This window comes from Tachyglossus aculeatus, assembly GCF_015852505.1.
Source record: "Tachyglossus aculeatus isolate mTacAcu1 chromosome 12 unlocalized genomic scaffold, mTacAcu1.pri SUPER_6_unloc_1, whole genome shotgun sequence".
NCBI lineage: Eukaryota > Metazoa > Chordata > Mammalia > Monotremata > Tachyglossidae > Tachyglossus > Tachyglossus aculeatus.
The window spans coordinates 9,026,122-9,042,621 of record NW_024044828.1 but is presented as its reverse complement, the minus strand read 5'-3'; the positions used below and the strand labels follow the sequence as shown (position 1 = coordinate 9,042,621).

Below are 16,500 nucleotides of genomic sequence, written 5' to 3'. Positions count from 1 at the left end.
GAGATGGATGAGATTGCCTCAAAAGACACTCCCTTATGAAAATAAACTCAGTCTGCTCACTATTAATCCTCAGTGATTCAAACTGTGAACTCCTCAAGGGTGGGGACCATGTATTTGACTTCCTTATATGTTCCTAAGGGTTTACTATTACAGTGGTCTGCACAGTAAGTTAGTAATAATAATTGTGATGTAATTTGTGGCATTTGCTAAGCACTTACAGTGTTCCAAGCACTGAGTTAGATATAAGATAATCAGGTCAGACAGTTACCATCCTACATGGGCATCACAGTCTAAATAGGAGAGAGAATAGCTAGTTAGTCCCCAAGAATGCTGTGTACCAGCGCTGTTCTTAATAGTTCACTTCTTTGTGCCTCACTTGGGCTGAAACTGCACTCCCTTTAAAACTTGCTATGATAGCAAAGATGACTCTGCTTTGTTTGGCCGAAACACAAAAAAGATAAAGCTTCTTAGGGAAGAAGAACCTGTTCAAATTCCCAGCCTGAGATCTTCTTCATAATACCACATTCTTCAGCCTAATGGATTTTCATATGTCCTGTCTAAAGATAGTTATTTAGTTTGGCCAAACAAAATCTGTAAGCTGTGCTTTTGAATTGGTTGCTGGTAACATCAAGTTGCACAGCAGTATTTAATCATCCCAGAATAATAATAATTCTGTTTAGCTGTTATTTGTGCAGCTGCTGCTCTCAAATCAAATGTATTTGGGGACTAAGTGCAACAAAATTTGGAGTGGCTGAGTAAAACCTTAGAAAATTGTGTGTGTGTGTGCGAGCGAGTAATGCTGTAGACATGTTGCATTTTTACATTTTCTTCCTACTTGGATGTAGAGAAGCAGAAGGTGAAATCCTATTCTCTGCACGTATCACCCATCCCTCTATTTTTAAATATTTTAACTATGTTCTTCTCAAATTGATTATGAGTATTGACCATTGCCCCTCTCAGTGTCACACTTGGAGAGTTTCCATTACTCTACCAGTCTCAGCTGTGGGAGGGACTGTCAAGCAGAGGCATACCCATTCCATTGCTAGCTTGGGCAAGTCGAAGACAATCTACTACAAGTCAAAACTCACCTGTGCTCGGCAGCAGTGGCATGGGAGAGAGTCGAGGGAGGAGACTCAAGCTCACTGCACGGAAGGAGGCAATGGTAAACCACTTCTGTATTTTTTACCAAGAAAACTCTATGGATACATTACGGGAATAATTGTAAATTAAGGTGGGGTGTTCTAGGAGAGGTGTCCATGGCATTTCTATGGAGACGACTTGACAGTATAAGACAAGACAAAATTGACCATCAAGTGATAGAGGACTGTCTAAGGTAAAACAGTTTTTTCCAGTAAATTTGAGAGAAACTCTGAAGACTATGCATAGATTTCCATATGTCACTTCACATTTATTTTTCATCAGGCAGAAGTCCCACTGAAACTAGAGCACTTCCTTTTTGAAAAAGCTTATCACATTAATACTCCTCACATGGTTCTCCTCCATCTTCTTGACTTCAATATCTTCCCCTCACCTGCACCTTAGGGCCCTGGTGGAGAGTTAACTGGATGTTTGCCCACTGAAAGAGATGGTTTAAGCCTTTTGGAACAGCTTTGAAATTCTACACCAGTGGTGCTGTGAGCTGAAAAACACTTACAATGTTACATCTAATTTAATGGAAAAATAATCAGTGGGGAGTGCATATTATAGATTTCTTTCCAGTGTACACATAACATGTTCCACTAATATCAATAAGGAATCAGAATTTTACAGAAAAGGGACATTCTTTATGAGTTTGAAGAGTGAAAGAGTATCACATTAAGACATCCCTTTCAGTTTGTCTAAAGTAAGAAATATACCTCTTTATTCCATAAGTCAGGCATTCCAGTATAAACACAGAATCTGCTCCATATACTCAGAAATCTAATTTTATGATGAGACTGGAAAATGTTAAGCGAATAAAAATTTTTAATGAAATGGGAAAATATGAAAGTGCATGTTCTGAAAACATTTAGCAGTGACTCTTTGTGAAATCATCTGTTTGTGTGTAATAAGAGTTCAGCATTAATGGGTGGGACAGATTGTCCCTCAAAGTTCACTGATGCAAAGGCATTGAGATAACTGTTTGTCTTGATGTCAGACTTGGAATTCAAAACTGAGTGCACTCAAGAGTCATTTTGCAAAATCCCTTTCCATCTTTGGTTTCATGATAGGAAACTCTCCTAAGAAATGTCGAGGATGTTAGGATGATGAAATTCATGATGCAAAATGGTTCTCACTATTCCAAATCATGTTTGAGGGTTTTTAGGGAGATGGAAGCTGTCGCTGTCATCCAATTCCAAAATGCTTAAAGACCTAGAGCTGGAAACAGTTGAATCATGAGAGGAAAACACATATCTTTATTGAATACTTGTCTCATTCAAGAATCATAATGCAAAGCAGAAAGGAGTATTTTTATGTGACTTGGAAATAATGTGTAGACAAAAGATGAATGTCTTCCAAATTGTAATGCTATCATGTGCTAAGCATTCTACTAAATGCTGGGTTACATACAAGATAATCAGGTTAGATACAGTCTTTGTCCCACATTAGACTCAAAATATAGAGGAGAGAAAGGGATTTTAATTCCTATTTTACAAATGAGGAAACTATAGTACAAGATCACACAGCAGGTAAATAAAACTGAGATTAGAACCCAGGTCCTCAGATGCTCAGGAACATACTCTTTCCATTTGGCCAAGCTGCTTCTCAGTTGAAAGTGGTCTTGTGCTGTCTTAAAGAACATGTTGTGGAAAGTTTTACTTGAAAGATATAATTTAAGTCTCTCTGAATCTAAATTAAAGAGCTCTGGGTAGGTAAATATTCCTTTATAAAGTTCTTTTAATCACTTTCTGATTTTCATCATAGTCTCCTACTGTGATTTTTGATAAGTTAATGAAAATATAGACAAAAATGAAACTTCCTGAAAGTCTAGAGAATGGCTGTACACACATTGCTACATTACGAGATCCTTAATGGTAGGGATTTTGTTATTTATCACATTGCTACATTATGAGATCCTTAATGGTAGGGATTTTATTTATTTTAGTGTCCTTTCTCAAGTGCATAGTTCAGTGCTCTGCTTATGTTTATTCAATAAATACCATTATACCATTGAAAGTGGTAATTGCTACCAGAAGCATTTTACCTGAATCTCAAATCGCTTCTCACTCCTTTCCTATGATCTGTACTGAACTGGAGAGTGCATTAGTTAAAAACCTCTTTTGAGTCAGGTGTCAGACCTATGAACCTAGATCCGTTCCAAAGCAGTTATCCTCCATCTGCTAACAACTGTAAAACATTCCCTAAGATTGGTAGATTCTTGGGGAGGCTGCCAGATTAGTGGAGAGAATAGGTCATCAAGCTGTAAAACAAAATATAGACAAACCACCTTTCACAGGTGGCCATCTCTGAATTAGGCTTCTTGAGCTGATCTGTCATTCATCTATCATCACTATCAGATAGTTATCTATCTACCAGTCATTCTCAACATCAAAAACTATGTCAGAATAACTAGCAACAAGGTCCTAGGGATAAAATCAGCTCACAAGTATTCAATTTATAATTAATATTTATTGTGCACCTACTGTGTGCAGAGCTCTATGCTATGCCACTTGGAAGCATACAGTAGAATTAGTTGACATGATCTCAAAGAGGTTCTAGTATAGTAAGAGAGAAGACATTAAAATAATTTACAGGTAGGCAGAAAAGGGAAACTGAATAATTATATGGCATAAAATTTCTCTGGGAATTTGGCACATACTGTAAGCTTATTATAGGCAGGGGACATAGCTACCAACTCTATTATATTGTACTCTCCCAAGCGCTTAGTTCAGTGCTTTATACGCTGTTAAGTGGTCAATAAATACGATTGATAGTGATTGAAATGCTGAAGTGCTCCCTCTTTTCTGCTTCTCCTTCCATTTTAAACAATCAGTGGAATTTATCAAGTGCTTGCCATAGGCAGAGCACTGTAACAAGTGCATAGGAGAGTACAGTGAAATAAAGTTTATAGACATGGTCTCTTCCCACAAATAGCTTACAGTTTTGATGGGGGATAAAGACATTGAAGTAGATTACAGATAGGGGAAATGAAAGAGTAAAAGACTATGTGCATAAGTACCGTGGAACTGGGAATGGGATGAGCATCAGAGTGCTTAAGGAGTGGAAGTGCAGAGGTGACACATAGGAGAGGGTAAATAGGTGAGGAAATGAGGGGTTAGGGAAGGCCTCTTGAGGAGAGATGTGATTTCAGTAGGGCTTTCGAAGTGGGGAGAGTTGTGGTCTATTAATATGAAGGGGGAGGGCGTTCTAGGCCGGGGGAAGATGTGGGCAAGCGGTCAGCAGTGAGCCAAACAAGCAAGAAAGTTGCCATTAGTGGAGCAAATTGTGTGATTTGGGTTGTAGTAGTTGAGCGAAGTACAATAGGAGGGGTCGAGCTGATGGAGTGACAAAGTGGATGGTAATGAGTTGCTGTTTGATGCAGAGGTGGATGATTAGCCTTCAGAGATTTTTGAGGAATAGGGAGATTTTGACTGGACTTTGGTTTTTAGAAAAATGAACTGGGCAGCAGAGAGAATTATGTCCCTTCCCTTCCCGCCTACCGTCCTTCCTTTCTCTCCTATTGTGAATATCTTGCCTGTAACTATCCCCCATAAAGTTACTGTACTATCTCTACTTCTCAGTAAAGTGTTGTTGTTGTCATGCTGTCGAGTCATCTCTGACCCATAGCAACACCATGGACACATCTCTCCCAGAAGGTCCCACCTCCATCTGTGATCGTTCTGGTAGCGTATCTGTAGAGTTTTCTTGGTAAAAATGCGGAAGTGCTTTACTGTTGCCTCCTTCCATGCAGTAAACCTGAGTCTCTGCCCTTGACTCTCTCCCATGCCGCTGCTGCCCAGCACAGGTGAGTTTTGACTTGCAGCAGATTGCCTTCCACTCACTAGCCACTGCCCAAGCTAGAAATGGAATGGATATGCCTCTGCTTGACTCACCCTTCCATAGTCGAGACTGAAAGAGTATTGGAAACTCTCCAGGTGCGACCCTCAGAGGTGTCTTAGTAAAATAAATACTATTAATTGATTATTTTCCATATGCAAAGCTAGGAAGGACTTGTAGATTTGCTGTACAACCACCTACATAGGGTGTTGATATACAATCGCTTTGAGCTGCTCAACTATCCATATGGAGTTTCCATCCTGACGATCCCTGGTGGTGTCACCTACACACTATTGAACAGTGCTTTGCACATAGTAAGTGCTTAATAAATGCCATTATTACTATTGGAATTGGGTTCAGAAGTCACCCATGCCTGTTTAGCCAGCCCTTGGAATTTGGATGTAATTTCATACCCTTATGAACTGCACAACTGAATTATATAAACACCTAGTGTCTTCGTCTCCTGCACTCCCACCAAACAGTGCGTATTGTTCATATTTATTGTTGGTGTTTTTCAGTTTACAAGATTAGTATGACCTTTAATAAAAGGAAACATTGGAGTATTTTGAAAGTAGGTTTGAACTAGAATATCATTCATCAAGGAAAAATATACTCTTTGTTGCAGTCCTCTAAACCAGAAACTCATGCTGTGAATGTATATGTGTACAAAAGAAAGCATGGAGTCACAAATAAACATTTGGTTATGCTGTTGTTTTTTCCCCCCTATTTTCCCACAGACTTGCTGCTTTCAAACAGCTGTATTCCATTCACGGGTTCAGAAGAGGGACTGGATTTCCAAACCCTACTGTTAGATGAAGAGAGAGGCAGGCTGCTGCTTGGAGTGAAAGATCACATCTTCCTGCTCAGTTTGGTTGACTTAAACAAAAATTTTAAGAAGGTTAGTTTATTTTATCTGTCTCTGTTGCCAATCACTCGCTTGGTCTCATTCCTACTGCTCCCCACCCCCTGCTTTTTTCTTCCCATTTTCTTTAATGGCTCGATGTCAAAGCAGTGGGTCTCTTGATCATAAAAGAAGTTAATTATATCACCTCCCACTGTTACATGGTTTGGGTTTTATGAACTGAGTAGACATCTATGGGAATGACCTCGTTAACAGTGAAGTAATATATATTAAATGCCTGCAGTGTATGGGGACACCGTATAAAAAAGGAACAACAACGTGCAACGGAAACCCAATTTTTTTCTAATGAGTTGCCAGTTTCTCACAGTTCAACTAAAATGAGTTTGAGCTGTAGAACCATGCGAAGACGCACCTGGCCTCTTGGGAGATTCTGGGTTGGTCCTAGAACCTGGTCAATTAAGCCAAAGGGAATTAACTGAATCTCTTACATATTCTTTCTATCTTGTAATATACTTCAAGAATAATTATGATTACTCTCAACTGCGGGCACAGAAAATGGAACTGAACTGATCATAGATTTGTATTTCATCTGTAATTTTATTACACAAAAATTAGCTCAACTTGGCATGTGGAGAAAAAAATCTTAAAATATTCTTAAAAATAAATAAAAATATATCGGCTTATGTTTAAATTAATTGTAGAACATACCATTAGCATCCCAAAAGAATAATTTTGCCATCACCATGATTGATTCCTTAGGTTGGATACAACGTTCTACTTAGCTAATCAAATATTTAGTATATCCTTTAATGGAACTCTAATTTAATGGGAGGGCTAAGTCTTCATATTATAGAAATCCAATTTTCCTGCCTTCTGAGACTCTCAGTAGGAAATTTTTGAGGAGATGTTGAAAAGGAATGCAAAGAGAAGGAAATGGCAATTGTAATGTCTGATCAAAGACAAACTCTGCTGACAGTAAATGAGCTTCTCGGAAATCCCTTATTGAGCAGCAGAATTAACTTTGGCTATCTTTAAGTGATATGCCACCTTGATCATCTTTTTAATATTGGTGTTAATTGTCCAAACATAATAATAATTATTTTCTACTTATTGTTTTTTAATCAATAAAAACATTATTAGGCACTTAATCTGTGTAGAGCACTCTAGTAAGTATGATGACATTAGTAGATTAGTAGATGCTATCCATGCCCTCGAGGAGTTCACATTGTAGCAGGGGAGACAGGAATTAAATAACAGGCAAGGGGGGAAAGCAAAAAAGTTTAAAGATATGTGTCCGGAGTGCTGTGGTGGAAATAGCCTGGGGAGATGAGGGATTAACCAGGGGAAGGTCTCCTGAAGGCAATATGATTTCAGAAGGGTTTTGACAAAGAGGAGAGCAATGATCAGCTGGGTATGAATCAGGAGGAAATTCCAGAAGGAAGGGAGGGCAAGAGGTTGGTGGTGAGAAAGATGAGAATGAGGAATAGTGGCTTGAGAGAAGTGAAGCGTGAGAACCCTAGTGTTGTGGGAGAGGAGTGAGGATAAGGATGGGGAGAAAGTTGTTTTTAAGGCCAAATTTTTTCAAGTGTCTCTGATTCCTGTGAATTCTTAATTGTCGTTCCACTAGATACCTTAGAAAAAGCACTGCTAGAGAAGTTAATATGATCATTGTTGAGGATTCACATCTGCCAAAGGATAAACAATGCCTGTAGGGTCAGTGCTTTCCTTTCAAGATGTAGAAAGGAGCACTATTTGGGACAGGGACTGTGTCCAACCCGATTTGCTTGTATCCACCCCAGCACTTAGTACAGTGTCTGGCACATAATAAGTGGTTAACAAATTCCACAATTATTACTATTATTATTTATTATTATTGTTAAATCAAAATGAAAGGAATTGTGCCTACTGACCCTGTGGCCAAGGCCAGGCTAAAGATTTGCCTATAACCCTTAGTCCTGGAAGTTCACTGTCCTGCATTATTTAGTTCAAAGACATCGTCAGAATTATAATGTTGAAGTTCCCATCCACCTTCTCTAGGCAGCTTTTCAAATGAATGGACAACCAACGTGCAGCTATTTGATGAGTGTCCCTAGGAATCATGCATTGCAGAAACACATTCTTTGAATATTGCTACCATTACCAATCAGTCACTCACTCTTCTAAGAACTTGGGAGATTACAGCAGAGTTGGGACACATTTCCTGCCCACAAGGAGCTTACAGTCCAGAAGGAGAGACAGACATTAAATTATGGATATGTACATATATGCTGTGGTGCTGTATTATATTACTTATTGTGGTTCTAAGGTCTAAAAGGAACTCATTTTTCAACTCTGCTGTGTACAAACCTTAAACATAATCAACAGATACAAGAGAGAGTCCATGTTTCTGAACTGTGCCTATGAGGTCATTGTTTAAAATTAAATTCCTTTTCCATAACTGAATAGTTCAAATATTTATGAACTATCTCAAAGTCTCCTCCATGTGTTAATGTTTTAGGATTTGAGTTTTATGGCTCTTAAAAATTATTTATTTCTCTATGCTCATTGGAATAGCCCAGTAGATTCAGACTACATTGTAAAGCAGGAATGAAAAACTTGTCCTGTGAGCAATAACAGAAATTCTTCTATCCAGTTCATGTTTTATATTGAAATATTGTACCACAGTCATTCACTAATATTTGAGTGCCTGCTGTGTGCAGAGCACTGTACTACATGCTTTTGTAGATGCCTGTGGCTGTGCATTTTTGTGGGTGTGCAAGTAGATATGTTTACACAGATATGTGAAATTTTGCCATGACATAATGCTGCAATGCTACAAGGTATCCTTCGGTAGCAAATTTGTCAGAGTGTTGTGTTTGCACAGTGCTTAAGCCCATGGTGGTTTGCCTTGGCCCTGAGCCCTCGGCAGACTTCCAAACATACTCTGAGTGCAGAAACCACAACTTATTGGGATTTTAATAGTCTGCAGCACTTTGTGCTCTTTGGAATAAGCGTTGTATGACAAAAGTGCTGTTGGGCTAGCCCAACGAGACCGTTAAGGAAGAAAGAAGGCAAAATAGCACTGTTTTGGGTTTTTTTTCTGCTATTTGTTGTTCATTTGTAGGGTTTTTTGTTGTTGTTTAGTGATTCTGTGAAAATATAATTAAGCAAGGTTAATAATAATAATGATGATGGCATTTATTAAGCACTTAATATGTGCAAAGCACTGTTCTAAGCGCTGGGGAGCTTATAAGGTGATCAGGTTGTCCCACGGGGGGCACATGGGCAATCCCCATTTTACAGATGAGGTAATAGGCACAGAGAAGTTGTGACTTGCCCAAAGTCCCACAGCCAACAATTGGCAGAGCAGGGATTTGAACCCATGACCACTGACTCCCAAGTCCATGCTCTTTCCACTGAGCCACTGAGCTTCTCTAAAAAGCACAAAAAGGTTAAGTTCTAACTTGGTAACACTCTACTCCTCTGTGTCCTATGTCTGAAATGTTCTCTCCCTTTTATTTCCTCATTTGGTTAAATGAAAATAAGATAGATTGTGAGCCCTGTGTGGGATACCCCTGTATCTGTTTTAGTGTGTAGCACAGAGTAAGTGATTGAGTGCCATATTAAGAGAAAGCCATAACTAAGCAACCTACCCTTTGTCCACACTGGTTCAGGAAAGGAGGATAAATATGAGCCTCAGTGACCCCTTTTCTCATTCTAACAGTATCCAAAAGCACGCAAGGTCAAGCAGGAGAGGATTACCTCTAATAACTCTAAGTCTTACCAACTTTAGGGCTAGGAAAGAGCCATGTCCATGAAATTAAGATTGAGTCATGAGATGGCCCTGCATTCTTGGGCGATGGAAAGTGGACAGTGGATGTGGAAACAAAGAAGGAATTGAACCCATTCCTGCTTTAGGCCTTCATGAGTCATCTTAATTGTCTTACAACATAGTATGGCTGGGTAAATCTAACAGGAAATTATGTTATCGTGACTTCTTTGGGGTTGGATAGAATGCTCATTCTTTGTTCCCATACCATAAACCCCTCCAAAAATACCAAACATAGTGTTCATTTTATGACTAGGATAATTTTTATTTAAAAAATAACAAACATTTAATGTATCCTAGTTTTCAGAACCATCCACAGATCTCAAAGCGCCTGTCTTATTTTTCTGGAAAATTGTCTCTCGCACATGCTGGCTGCACACTGCAAATGGCTCTCGAGGCATTGATAGGATAGGGATGAGAAAGTCTTGTCCATCACCTTGACTCCAACTTTCTTGGCCTTTGGCCTACTCTGCTCTGTTAGGCATGATAATGAATTCCTGGTTTGTTGGCCAGAGCCTTTGAGAACTAGGATTGGTTTCAGACTAAAGGAGAAAATGTAGAGAATGCTGATTGTGTGTCAGAGGTCTGATGTTAGAATAGAACAGATTGAGGACATTATGGTTGTTGGTGTTTTTGAAGTTGGTGCTTTTTTCCATTACTTTTTTCGGTAAAAGAGATGTTTTGATAGTGACCTGCTAGGTCGAAAAGACAGAGGGGAAAAGAGATCCTTTGCTAGTGACCATTGTTCATTTAGCATTTCTTTTGGGACTCCTGGGGAAGATAAACAACCATGCTTTTCTGAGGAATTAACTAGAATGTTTTGCTTTCCTTTTGGGTTTTTAAAGTGACTTAGTGTATAAATTTTGTACAACTGGAAGAGATGGTATTCCCATGAGACAGATCAATCAATCAGTGTTATTTATTGAACACTTAATGTGTGCAAAGCACTGTACTGAGCACTTGGGAGAGTATAATAGAGTAAGTAGACTTAATCCTTACCCTCAAGTAGTTTACAATAATGACAGATGTTAAGATACAAGTAACAGAAGCAGCTGTGTATAAAGATGTGCACATATGTGTTCTGACTGTGGGAATTTAGATAAGTACTTAAGTGATTAGAGGATGAGGACTCAATTTCATTAGTGATGTATTAGGGAGGGAAAATACGTTGGGGAGGCAAGAGATTTGTCAGGAAGTCCTCCTGGAGGTGTAATTTTAGTAGGATGGTTATCTGCTAGTCCTTTTATATGATATTTAAGCTTGCTATGTGTCAAGCTTTGTTCTAAGAACTGGGGTAGATAAAGTTAATCAGGTTGGGCACAGTCCCTGCCCTGCGTGAGACTGACAGTTTAAGTAGGAGGGAAAACAAGTATTGAATTCCCCTTTTATAGTTGAGGAAACTGAGGCACAGAGAAGTTAAATAACTTGCCCGAAGTCCAAATAGCGAGCGATTGGCACAGTCAGGAATAGAACCCAGGTCCTCTCCCAGGCCTTTGATCCTTTCACTAGACCATTCTGTTTCATAGAATCCTGCCCTTATTTTCTAGTATCAGGGCCTGGGAACATTAATCATATTCAAGATGTGTGGTGTTTGAAAAGTATTGATTAAATTGATTTTAAAAATTACTTTTTATCTTGGTCATATTAAAGTTGGTTGGTCAGGGCCAGTAAATCTTCATAGAGTACTCTACCAATAGTAACATTTGAGACACTGAAGCAACTTGCATTGGAAGATGGCATTTGCACTGAATGAAAAAGTTTCAAGTAACCAAACAAGTTAAGATGTCAGAGCCAGCTCAAACTTTCTATTTCTGATCTGGTTACAAAGTAAAAATTGCAGAGATTTTTCCACTTTTTGCACCCATTTAAATCCTACATGTAATAAATGAGAAGAAAATGTGGTTATGGAAAGGAGATTTTCCTTCCTTACATATTTTCTTCTGTACCACAAATTCCAAACAGAATATGTCGAGCAATAGCCTTCAAGTTGGCTTAGATCTAAATTTTTCTAATAAAAGTTCTCCATTCTCATGGATAGCTTAGAATAGCAGCATAAACCCAGTCTTTAAGAATTGATGAGTTCAATGTTATTCTCCTTATTGCATGCATCCTTTGTAGAAGAGTAAGTATGTGCTGAAAAAGGATACAGTAATGGTTTAAAGAAATATGGGATTCAAGTGAAAGTTCTGATTCAGTCATTAACACATTAACAAACTGAAACCAACCCAAATGAAGAGCCCCACAGTCACTCAGAAAGAAAGTCCATATTTCAATTGCATTATGATTATTGAATTTAATCCAAACACTTTAAATACCAGGCTAGATGTAAGATAATATGATCAGCCAATCGGAAAGGAGATATATTTTACTTTTAAAGATGAGGAAACTGAGGCACATAGCATGACTGCCCAAAGGTCACACAACTAGTCAGTGACTGGGCTGGGATTAGAATCCAGAACTTCTGACTTTCAAAACTATGCCCTTTCCACTAGTATAGAATAATGGTAGAGTTTTCAAGGTAATTCCCCTAGTATTTTTCTTCACTTGCAAGATTGGAATTTTTTTTTTTTTACCCAATTTTGGAAATTTTAAAAATGGCCTTTCCTACTTATGAATGGAAAAAGTGTCTAAACCATACATGTTTATACAGTTCTTTCCTGCCCTGAATGCTTTCAAACATTTCTATTTCTTACTGTGTTCTTCATCTTTCAGTCATTTAATTGTAGTTATTGAGTGCTTACTGTGTTTAGAGCACTGTACTAAGCTCTTTGAGGAATACAGTATAACAGAGTTGGTAGACATGTTCTCTGTCCACAATGAGCTTATAGTCTAGAGGGGGAGACAGACACTAATATAAATAATTTACAAATATGTGCATACATGCGTATGGCTAAAAGAAGGGTGAATAAAGCAAGCAAGTACAAGCACCAGGATGACTCAGAAGGGAGTGGGAGAAGAGGAAAGGAGAGCTTAGTCAGGAAAAGCCTCTTGGAGGAGATTAAAGAAGGCTTTGAATGGCGGGAAGAGTAATTGTCCATCAGATATGAAGAAGGAGGGCATTCCAGGCCAGAGGCAGGTTCTGGGTGAGTGGCTGGCAATGAGATAGATGACATCAAGGTACAGTGAGTAGGTTGGCATTAGAGGAGTGAAGTGTGTGAGCTGGGTAGGCCAGAGGCAGGATGTGGGTGAGTGGTTGGTGATGAGATAGATGAGCTCAAGTCACAGTGAGGAGGTTGCATAAGAGGAGTATGTGAGCTGGGTTGTAGTAGGAGGGCAGCAAAGTGAGGTAGGACAGGGCAAGGTGATTGAGTGCTTTACAGCCGACGGTAAGGAGTTTCTGTTAGATGTAGACATGGATGGACAACCACTGGAGGTTCTTGAGGAGTGGGGAAATATGGACTGAAAGGTGTTGTAGAAAAAAAGATCTAGGCAGTTGAATGAAGTATGAACTGGAGAGAGGAGGTACAGGAGGCATGGAGATCACCAAGAAGGCTGATACAGTAATCAAGGTGGGATAGGATAATTGCTAGAATTAACATGGTAGCAGTTTGGGTGGAAAGGAAGGGAGGATTTAAGTGATGTTGTGAAGGTGGAACTGACAGGTGGAACTGACTGACCACGTGGGTTGAATGGAGAGTTGAATCGAGGATAATGCCAAGGTTACAGGATTGTGAGATAATAATAATGATAATAATAATAATAATGATGGCATTTATTAAGTGCTTACTATATGCAAAGCACTGTTCTAAGTGCTGGGGAGGTTATAAGGTGATCAGGTTGTCCCACGTGGGGCTCACAGTCTTCATCCCCATTTTGCAGATGAGGTAACTGAGCCACAGAGAAGTTAAGTGACTTGCCCAAAGTCACACGGCTGACAAGTGGTGGAGCCGGGATTTGAACCCATTACCTCTGACTCCAAAGCCCGTGCTCTTTCCACTGAGCCACGAGGATGCTTATGCTATCTAAAGTGAATGGAAAGTCAGGAGGAGGGCAGAATCTGGGTTTTAATATTTGGCTCAGTGCCATACTTCCCTCAAAACAAACATCCATTGGATCTCAGTTTCATAAATTCAGAGAGCTGGAAAGAAATTAAAGGTAACTGAATAGTATTCCTTTGACTCTCTTCCATGAAATTATGAAGATAATTACTCATCCTTGTATTATTATATGGGACCTCCATTGCTTAAATTGGACATGATGTTCAGAGCAATTGACATTTATGGAGTGCCTTTTATTTGAATTTGCAAAGTACTTATGGAACTGACAGGCACTTTTAAATAATAGCTAACCACCTCAGCCATTTTGAAGCTCTACCCCACAATATAGTATCACAGTTCAGGAGAGATAAAGAAAACTCCTTTAATTCTAAACTTCAAGGACATATTTAATAAATCTTTCCATTTATCTCTTTTTCTGTGCTGCCTTGAAAGACAGGAAAAGCTTCCAATGCTTATGTTGCTTATGTCACTTGGTTCACCATGTAATGTAATGAATTGCCGGGATTCTTCCATCTACAAAAATCTACTCCTTTTGGATTTGGTTCAAATTATTTAAGGATGGAGTATGTGTCTAAACTGGGGATTTGAGAATCTTGTCAGAAGGGAAGTCATTTACAAGTACATTCTTTTTCTTTACCAAAGTATTGTAGCTCATTAAAAGAGAAGAAATCCAGAATGCCTACACAAAATGCTCACCCTGAGACCTATTCATCTATTATTGCTACATACAAACGGCAGTATGCCTATTAAAACCCAACTAAAACACAAGAGTCCTTAGTTACTGTTACTTTGGCTCGATCAAGAGGCAGTTCCTCATTGTTTATTAGTTTATAACAGAAGGATATTGCCTGTAGAGAAGTTGGGCCTCTTAAAATTATTGGCCTCATTGCCTTCTGATTTCATTTGGCATTAATTATAAATGGATATTGTCCACTTTGATTGCCTTTTCCCAGCTTTCCAGCCCTGCTGATCCCTGGACCAGCCTCCATCTTAATAGCCTTAATAGCAAATGAGGGGAGGGAATTCTAAGGCCTCCCAGGTTACCAGATCTCAAGCTAGCTACACCATTTTGAACTGTGTTCTTCCAAGCAGTGGGATCTTCCCCCACCTCTAATTTTGTGTGATAAAATGGAAGAGAGGGAGAAAAAAATCTGCAAACAAGATAGTGATTTTGTTTGCCTCGAATCTCTTTTTCCCACCAGTCACTCAGTTCAACAGTAGTATGTTATGGACACTCCATCCAGAGCATGGCACTAAGTCCTTTGGTGATTACTATCCGGGAAGAAGCAGAGTTCCTGCACTTGAAGATCTTACAGTCTACAAGAGAGATTAACAGACAAAAGCCATGCTCAAATACACCCAATTCTCCTGCAGAGTAGTGATCAATATTCCTGCAACTCCATGTAAAAAAAAAAAGCACCTCACTTTGTAATATTTGTAGTGCATAGTCTTCTGATAGCATGTCATGCTGTATTCAGATAAGTTCATGTTGTTGGAAAACTATTTCTAATCATGCCGTCGTGTTCCAGTCAAAAGCAGCGTGGCTCAGTGGAAAGAGCACGGGCTTTGGAGTCAGAGGTCATGGGTTTGAATCCCGATTCCACCACATGTCTGCTGTGTGAACTTGGGCAAGTCGCTTAACTTCTCTGAGCCTCAGTTACCTTATCTGTAAAATGGCGATTGAGACTGTGAGCTCCACATGGGACAACTTGATCACCTTGTATCCCCCCAGCGCTTAGAACAGTGCTCTGCACATAGTAAGTGCTTAACAAATGCCATTATTATTATTATTATTATTATTATTATTATTATTATTATAAAAAGATGTGGACAATGCACATGGAATGTAGTTGGAGGAGGGGAAAAGTTCCAGCTGTTGATAGCAGAAGGATAGAGGGGTAAATACAGAGAGCTATAATCTTTCAAGCAATCAATCAGTGGTATTTGAGTGCTTACTCTTTGCAGAGCTCTGTACTCAGAGTTCGTGAGAGTATAATGCAGCCCTTCCATAAGGCCCCATGGAAACTTTGGAGAAGTGTGTCCTTGGGTGGCTTAGGTCCCCAACAGTCTTCCTTGGCCCAAGCATTCATGTCTACAGCACCCTGATCCAGCCAAAACCCCAAATAAGGAGAAAATTTAAAGGAGACCTTAAGAGTGGGTTGATCTGAAATTGACTCTTCCAACAAAGATGCAAAACATCACTGAGGTTCACACAGTTACAGATTTTATGTGGAAGGGAACAAAAAATAATCCAGCCTACTAATGTCTTGATATGTGCTCTTCCCAGTTATTCTGCTCAGCTGAGTTTCTCTGCCTGGTTTTGCGAAAGGGGTCTGAACTGCCATTTTCTTTCCCTTTTCCAGGTTAATGTTCCTTCTCCACCCATTTCCTTTTTCCAACGTTTTTTCTTTCCTTATTGCATTTTAGTAGATGATTCTGAGAAAATATAAAATAACCTCAAATAGAATTGTGATTGTCCTGTTGCAAAGAGGTGAATGTGCGTCAGAAGTGAAAGAAATCTTATGTGTAGTAACTGGGGTGTTTTGTTCTAATTAGAAATCAATTTCCAGTTACATTTCCCATTTCAGATAGTCTGTGTTTTTATTCGGAACCCAGAGGAGATTTTATTTCACCTTGGTAAAGAAAAACATGCCATTCTACATTTATTATGGCTTTTAACATTTCTTTTTGGTTCTTAACTAAAGAAAAATATTTTTTGAATTATTTAAGGATAAATAATGAATTATTTAAAAGCTTTTAGAATGTATATTTAAGATAAGAATTTTAAATGTAAAGATGATTTGAATCTTTGACTCTTCAGAGATGCTTTCAGCATAAACCAATAAAAGATTAAC

At 38.9% G+C, this 16,500-nt stretch overlaps 1 protein-coding gene and 1 non-coding gene across 3 annotated transcripts in view; one reads left to right on the top strand and one right to left on the bottom strand.

The window, feature by feature from the left end:
- The window catches only part of SEMA3D (semaphorin 3D), a 178,885-nt gene that overhangs the window by 78,356 nt on the left and 84,029 nt on the right, over nucleotides 1–16,500 (top strand). For both annotated transcript variants that reach the window (XM_038741265.1, XM_038741266.1), the window contains one exon: nucleotides 5,715–5,875. In XM_038741265.1, the coding sequence (XP_038597193.1) occupies nucleotides 5,715–5,875 (161 nt within the window). The remainder of the gene's footprint in view (nucleotides 1–5,714; nucleotides 5,876–16,500) is intronic.
- LOC119921183 lies at nucleotides 4,956–5,093 on the bottom strand. The gene has a single exon (XR_005448489.1). It is a non-coding gene; the product is annotated as a small nucleolar RNA SNORA7 (small nucleolar RNA).